The 7,416-nt window shown below is 51.5% G+C and overlaps 1 protein-coding gene and 1 long non-coding RNA gene across 2 annotated transcripts; one reads left to right on the top strand and one right to left on the bottom strand.

The window, feature by feature from the left end:
* Positions 1 to 663: 663 nt before the first annotated feature.
* Positions 664 to 5,523, bottom strand: TOPORS (TOP1 binding arginine/serine rich protein, E3 ubiquitin ligase). The gene is made up of 2 exons (XM_049794883.1): positions 5,324 to 5,523; positions 664 to 4,192 (listed from the first exon to the last, which is right to left on the bottom strand). Exons 1-2 carry the CDS (start codon positions 5,483 to 5,485, stop codon positions 1,187 to 1,189), a joined length of 3,168 nt encoding a protein of 1,055 aa, XP_049650840.1. The 5' UTR covers positions 5,486 to 5,523; the 3' UTR covers positions 664 to 1,186.
* A 104-nt stretch (positions 5,524 to 5,627) lies between these two features.
* Positions 5,628 to 6,939, top strand: LOC126035884 (uncharacterized). Its single transcript, XR_007505063.1, has 3 exons — positions 5,628 to 5,730; positions 6,039 to 6,246; positions 6,489 to 6,939. It is a non-coding gene; the product is annotated as an uncharacterized LOC126035884 (long non-coding RNA).
* The last annotated feature ends 477 nt before the right edge of the window (positions 6,940 to 7,416 follow it).

Genomic DNA, 7,416 nt, shown 5'->3' with positions numbered 1-7,416 from the left:
CAGAACACCTTGGTGTGCATCTGGCAGGCAACCAGCCAAAGTCAAACCCACCACTCATGGAGGCAGTAACACAGGAGAGACAGAAGGCAATTTCCTGGTTCAGCCCTGAGAGCTACTGCTGTGCAGACAGAGAAGGCCCAAACCTGGAGAACAAGACCCTGCCCAAGCCCTGTGCCTCACACATACATGAAGCAGGACACCTAGGGTGAACTGAGCTGGGTGAGTGTTGCCTAAAGCAGAGGTCAGGAGGAGCTGCTCTACTGCTAAGACAAGACAGATGTCTTCAAATATGTAGTGGTAGGGCACACAGAAAAGGAAAACAGGCTCCTCGAGAGTTGCACAGCAACAGGATGTGAGGTAGAAGACATAGATTGCAACAAGGAAACATTAGAAGAGGTAGCACAGAAAGGCCATCCAGGCTTGGGAATATTCAAAACTGAGCAAATCCCAAGCAATCTGATCAAAGTTGTTCCTGCTTTCAGTGAAGGCTGGGACCTGATGACATCCAGAGGTCCCTTCCAACCCAGAGTACTCCTGACAGCATGAACATCCCATGGTCTGTACTGGTAAGACACCCAAAACTGAAAGATAAATGTTCTGTTTGCAAAGTATACAGTCCACGCATTTAAATTCATTTTCAAAAAAAAAAAGTCTTATTGCTTTATTCAGATTTTGACATAGCTCACTTTTACTTTACTGGAAGTCCTGTTGAAGATCTATATAGAAATTGCTGACTACTTTTCAGCAGAGATCAGCTTAAACCAAATAGATTAAAATGATGGTAGAATTCAGCCTGAATAATTTCTTATGAACTAAGCAATTTCTCCTATGTCTAAGAGCAATCTTCATAAAATGCATGTTCTGGCTTTTGGTTTGGGCTCCTTTTTTGTTATTGGTTTTAAACAAAACTTTGAAATATTCTGTGGATATATTTTACATATGACAAGAGTACAGGATGGCTTTATGAAATTAGAACTTCCAAAGTGTCTTCTGAGAAACTTTAAAAGTTACGTACTATCAATATTCTATCTTCTTTGACTTAAAAGTGCATACGCATTCCAAGGTTTTACACATTTCCCAGACATCTTTTAATATACACAGATCATATCAGGTGGTTTTGTTCTCAAGGGGAAAAAAGTAGTTAAAACAAATTCACTATTTTAAGAAGTGTTCCATGGAAAGAGTGCTACATTTTTTCTTCTGGGAAATCAAACCAAGAGGATCTGTTGACAAGACTCTTTGGCAGTCTTAGTATCAATGGTTGTCTCTCTGGATGCTCTAGGAAGGAAATCCTAGGGGAAGGCAGTTGACTGGAAGGCGCTGCTGGTGCTTCATGAATGTAGCTGGTTACATTTTCTATGTGAAGGCTGTTACTGCTGGTGTCCGGTATCGTAAGATTCCGATCAGCTGCTGTTTCTTGAAGTTTGACACCAGCATTTCTAATGTCACCATCTAAGTCTCCCCTTCTGGTAGGAATACTGTAGCTTTTGGCTGGTCCTCCAGTTTTCTCACCAACTCTGTAAACATCTCCATCTCCTGTCATTCCCAGAAAAGAAGAGGGAGACTCGTTTTCCCTCTCTTTTATCCGAGTTGTGCCTGTCCAAGTAATACTGCTGTCACGTTCAGTACTTTCTGGCTCCCTGCTACTGTCACTATCAATTGTAATCACCACTGGGGAAGAATGTGCCGAGTTACTCATGTGATGTTTCCGGTGTTTCTTCTTATGCTTTTTCTTTTTCTTTTTAAGATGCCTTGTTGTGTCTGTCGCTTTTCCTTCATAGACTATCTCCACACTTGGACTCCTCATCTTTTTTTTCTTTTTCTTACGCTTTGTCTCACTGCTTGCTCGATTGTCTGAAAGGCTGTCTTCATTTCTGTAGCAGTCACTGAATTTTGAGACAGTTTTCTTGGGGTCATTTTCTCTTTCTAGACTTGTGCTCTCTGTGAATGCATTCTCCAAGTGGCGAGTTTTGTACTTCCTTTTTCCACCAGGCTTTTCACTTTTCGTTCTGTCAGTTCCTCCAGAAGGGGTCCTTGACCTGTTGCTTGATCGACTCCTTGACCTGCATCTTTCGTAACAGTAAAAGTGTCTCTCCTGGAGTCCCCTCTGGCTATGCGGCTCTGTCCTTTCAATAAATGATCGTATCCTGTATTCTGGACTAGCAGATTGCCTTGAATAGAAAGCATTAGACTGCATCCTCCTCCTGCTGGAGTATTCACAGCCATCTCCGAACACCTTTTGACTACAGAAAGCATAACCCCACTGGTATCTACTTTGGTAATGGTCTCTTGAATAATAACGATCACTGTCTCTACTTCTTGATCTTCTTTTGCCATGGCCTTTGCTACGTGATCGTGATCTGCTTACTTCTCTGGATGAAGTGCTCTCACGACTTAAAGAGCCTCTCTGGCTTTTTAGAGAGGCTCTGGTGTCATGAGCCCTCGATCTCCTGCTGCTTCTTTTGCTCCTATGTTTGCTACTATCTCTGCTTCTTGATCGTCTCTTTTTAAGTTGGCTTTTGCTACGATGCTCCCTCCTAGACTGATAGCCATGACTACCTCGACTGTTTTGTGAACAGGATTGTGGACTCCTGGACTTTCCCTTTCTAGACAACCTGTGATTCCAAGGGGAGCATATTGTGTCACTCCCCGGAGAGGGGCTCCAGCTCAAGTGCTGCGGAGACAAATCTTTTACCTTATGTTTGTTTTTCTCATAATCTTTTGACTCTGTCTTCTCAACTGCAGGAGATAAGCATCTTCTGCAACTACGTACAGCCTCCTTACATGTGGGGGAACGTGACGAGAAGCTCCTGCTTGGTTCACTATCACTCCAGCTGCGACACTGGATTGGCTGCTGTTTCTTCACATCTTCCTTCTTCTCTTCCCTGTTGGACTCCTCAGAGTCCGAGGACAGCTCAACCACTTCTGGTGTCCTCTCAGCTAATGGCTTAACATACCCAACAATAACACAATTGTCTGAGGAAGAGTCACTGTCGTTTAAGTCAGCATTAGCCTGTAACTGAGTTTGTGGTTTGGTTCTTTGACTCTTTGTAGCAGAGTCCTCATCAGAAGTTTCTGACATCTCCAAAGGAGAAGCTATAGTTGCACGAACCTCTTCTGAAATGGAATAGGAAGGCCCTGGAGTTTCGTCATCCCAGGGGGCCTGACCAAGACCAGTCACAGACAAACTGTTATCTGGCCCTTGAGAACATGCCGTATCTGGAGATATTGTAATAATTGACGAGTCCGAGTGACTTCCTTCGTCATATGATGGCGCAGGACAGTCATAATTGGCGTGTTGATCATATGCTTCTAAGTTAAAAGGACAACGGGCAAAACTGATGAATTCATGTAAGAAGTGTTCAGTCCGGTTCAGCAAAAATGGCTTTAAATCATCAGCAAAGGCCTGACTTTCCAGGTCATACCTAGTCACATTACTCATGATAATGTGCTGTACAATATTAACCAAAGATCCATGGGCACCAAACAGCACTGTAAGTTCTCGCTTCAACCAAGGAACCAACCTGTGAAGGCAAGCAGGGTTGCGGCGGAAAAATTCTGCTGAAATGTCTCGATAGCGGCCACCATCCTGAATACTCCGAATACGCACACCAGTACGGTACAGAGCTCTGCGGAAGTTGATCATGTCCTCCTCCTGAATCTGCCGCAGAGATCTGCCCTCTGCGCTAGCCTGCCTCCTGGAGGCTAGCCTCCTTATCATCTGCTGAATCTCACCATCTCTCTGCCGCACTGGTTCGCTCGACAACCCTTCAAACAATATCCCATTATCCGGAGGGGACAGCGTCCTTCGGGAAGGGGAACTGCCAGGGCGGCGTTCTCCTGTTAAGGTGGTACGGTAACGAAATCTCCGGCCATCAGGGCTGGCAAAGGAACTATTTTCTGAAGGGCTGATTATGTACTCCTTAAAGTCATCTTCAGCACGAATTGTATGGAAAATAGAAAAAAAGGACTGCTTGCAGAGGGGGCATTCTGCTTTGTTTTTTGACCACTCCTGGACACAGCGGAAACAGAACCTATGCAAGCAGCGATCTAGATATGCAACATTGTCAAACCTATCCAAGCAGATGGGGCATTTAGAGTCAGGAGATGCATCTGTTAGCAGCTTGCTGGTGCTGGCTTTTGGCGAAAAGTTGCTATCTTCTGAAAACTCCTTATCTGCTGAAGTCATGTTCTACAAAAAAAAGAGACAAAGGATGATTGCTACCTCAGAGAGACAAAAACTTTAAAGTCTAGACACAGAAACCCATAGCAGTGGCCTCTAAGGTTGCAAAACCCAGCATTAACACAGAACAAAGAGGCAGCATGACCTAACTACTTTGCTTGGCTTCTCTTCACAGTGACATGTGGCTCTTCAGACTCGCAAATTTTAAACAGAGCTTGAATCACGCTGGCATGTATGAAGGTAACAGGCAGGACTCCTGTCTTCTTCCCCACTCATAAATACCTGCTCCGACGTGGTTGGGAAGTTTATGATTAACACGGTGTCCTCTGAAACAGACTTCCAAAAGAGACCAGCATTTACAAAGGAAAAATAGCAGAACAGTTAGTTCTGCCTTTTAAGAAAAAGTCAAAACAAGCAATAATTGCACTCAAACTAAACAGCCCGTTTCCAAGTTCTGCTGGACCTGTCCTGTTCCTGCACCCTCTGCCCACGTTTTGCTGGGCACTCACACTGGACCACACACGGCGTGTTGGACTAGACAACCTCCCGGGATGCGTTCCGGCCTACATTAATCTCTGTTTCAATGACTGAAGCAGAAACAGCCAGGTGTCATTCCTACACCCCTCCCCAGGTACACGCTGCCTTTGCATCTAGTCAGGCCGTCGAGCAGGGTTAGCAATAAATGCACCTATTTTAAAGTTATTCCAGGAAGCGGCGTTATCCTCGGGCACTACGGCCCGCCGCCGAGCGCTGACCGCGCTGCTTCGACACTCACCCGCCCACCCTCTGCGGCGAGCTCAGGGCCAGGACCCGGCCACCGGCGGGGCACGGCGTCTGCCGCGCAGGCCGGCGAGACACGCGCGGGACACCCGCAGGGACACGCACCGACCGCGGGGCACGGACGCGCACGCGGGGGGTGTCACCAACGCGAGCGGCGGCGGCGGCGGCGGCGGCGGGGGGGGGGGCCGGGAGGGGTGTCATGCCACCTCCCCCCCACTCCCCACCCGCCCCCGCGCCCGCTGCGGGCCGCCTCCCCGCCCAGCTCCCGCCTGCCCGAGCCTCCCGCCCGCGTCTCCGGCCGCCGCCGCCAGCCCACCGGCAGGGCCCGGCGCCGCTCCCGGCCCCCTCGCCCGCGCTCACCGATGCCGGGCCCTCGCTGCCCGCGCGGGCCGGGCCCGCGGCCGCCTTCAGCCTGTGGCGCGTCCGGCAGCGTCCGGAGCCGGGAACCTCCCGCCTCTCCTCCCCCGGCGGGCGGCGGCGGCGGCGGCTGCCTTCCGCCAGGCGCCGTAACGGCTCTGCCATCGGCGGCGGCGGCGGAAGCGGCGTTGCCACGGGAACCGTTGCCCCCCGCCACAAGCGGGCCAGCGCCGGGCCGCTGCGCTGCCTGCCGGGAGCGGAACGCGGGCGCTATGCTCTGGCGTCACTTCCGCTGCCGGTGGCGACATCTTGCTGGCGGGGGGAGGCGCTGCTGGGCGGAGGCCGCGGAAGAGGGCGAGGCCGGCATGGCTGCGCCGGGGCGGCGGGACCCGCGGCCCATCTGCCGCCTGGTGCGGACCGGGGCCGGCCGTGGCGGTAACCGCGGCGGGGGGGGGGGGAGCGGGGGGCAGGCCCGGGCGTGCCAGGTCCGAGGCCGGCGGTGGCGGTAACCGCGGCGGCGGGGGGGCCGGGGGGCAGGCCCGGGCGTGCCAGGTCCGCGGCCGCCCGGCCTGCAGGGCAGGTTTAACTGCCCGGGGCGGGCGGGGAGCAGGGCTGGGTGTACCTCTCGGTGGAGGCAGCGGATACCGGCAGCTGGTCGGGTAGCGGACGGGAGGGTCCCGGTGCTGCCGCGACCAGCGCGCAATGTTTTGTTCCGCAGGTGCTAGCTGCCGTGGTGTTGCTTTCCTGGGGCTTCGTCCTCTACGGGTCACGGGTGGCCGCCCAGCGGCAGCTGGAGAGCGGCCTCCTGGCCCAGGGGCTGCCCTAGGCGATGTCAAAGCCAGTAGGACACCGCCGGGAGCTTGGCGTTGTCTCTGAGAGGACGGAGGAATCCATCGGAAGGCTGGAGGAGCCTTGTTATTATTTGGGTAAATAAAGCACAAGCAGTTTCCAGAAAAAAGATCTCTCCTTGCTGATCTGCACCAGCGCGTGCCTGCAAGAGACATACGTAGCCATTTCCTTAAAAAAAAAAAAAGTGACACTGACAGGGTCAGCTCCGCAGACTGCCGCAGACCAAGTGCTGTCTTCCACAGCACCTGCATGTAGCACTACTACCAGAACGCACATAAAACGTGAGCACAGCCCACCATGTCCCTTTTCTTTCCTATAGGCGGAAGGGATTGACGTTCACTGGTGGAAGCACACATGGGTTCACAGATCCCTCGAGTACCAGCACAGCCCTTCTGTCCATCTAGTAACCCTGCCCCATAACTTACTCCTACACACCGGCTGGTCCAGCTTCCTGCTGACGAGCAAACACGCGCATGCATTGACACGCTTAACCCAACAAGTGTTCCTCACCTGCAGATCTCCTCAGATACCAGCATGGCCCTATGCCTGATACCCTGCCGGGACCCTGGGCTTCCTACTTGCCAGCTAGCCCACTGTTGTGGTTTAACCCCAGTCAGCAACTAAGCACCACACAGCCGCTCGCTCACTCCCCCCCATCCAGTGGGATGGGGGAGAAAATTGGGAAAAAAGAAGTAAAACTCATGGGTTGAGATAAGAACGGTTTAATAGAACAGAAAAGAAGAAACTAATAATGATAATGATAACACTAATAAAATGATAGCAGTAGTAATAAAAGGATAGGAATGTATAAATGATGCGCAGGGCAATTGCTCACCACCCGCCGACTGACACCCAACCAGACCCCGAGCAGCGATTCCCCTCCACTTCCCAGTTCCTATACTAGATGTGGTGTCCCATGGTATGGAATACACCGTTGGCCACTTTGGGTCAGGTGCCCTGGCTGTGTCCTGTGCCAACTTCTTGTGCCCTGGCTGGGCATGAGAAGCTGAAAAATCCTTGAGTCTAAACACTACTGAGCAACAACTGAAAACATCAGTGTTATCAACATTCTTTGCATACTGAACTCAAAACACAGCTACTAGGAAGACAGTTAACTCTATCCCAGCTGAAACCAGGACACCCACCTTGAAGTGTGCTAAGGAGTTACATCACTGCCCCCAACACTTTCCTGGTGTTTGGGGGAGGTGTAACCACTTCGGCTCCCCAGCAGGCAGCACCAGGCACCT

The sequence above is a fragment of the Accipiter gentilis genome, chromosome Z (assembly GCF_929443795.1).
Source record: "Accipiter gentilis chromosome Z, bAccGen1.1, whole genome shotgun sequence".
Taxonomy (NCBI): Eukaryota; Metazoa; Chordata; class Aves; order Accipitriformes; family Accipitridae; genus Astur; species Astur gentilis.
Note: the sequence above shows the minus strand (reverse complement) of the source record. Positions and strands in the feature narration are given on the sequence as shown.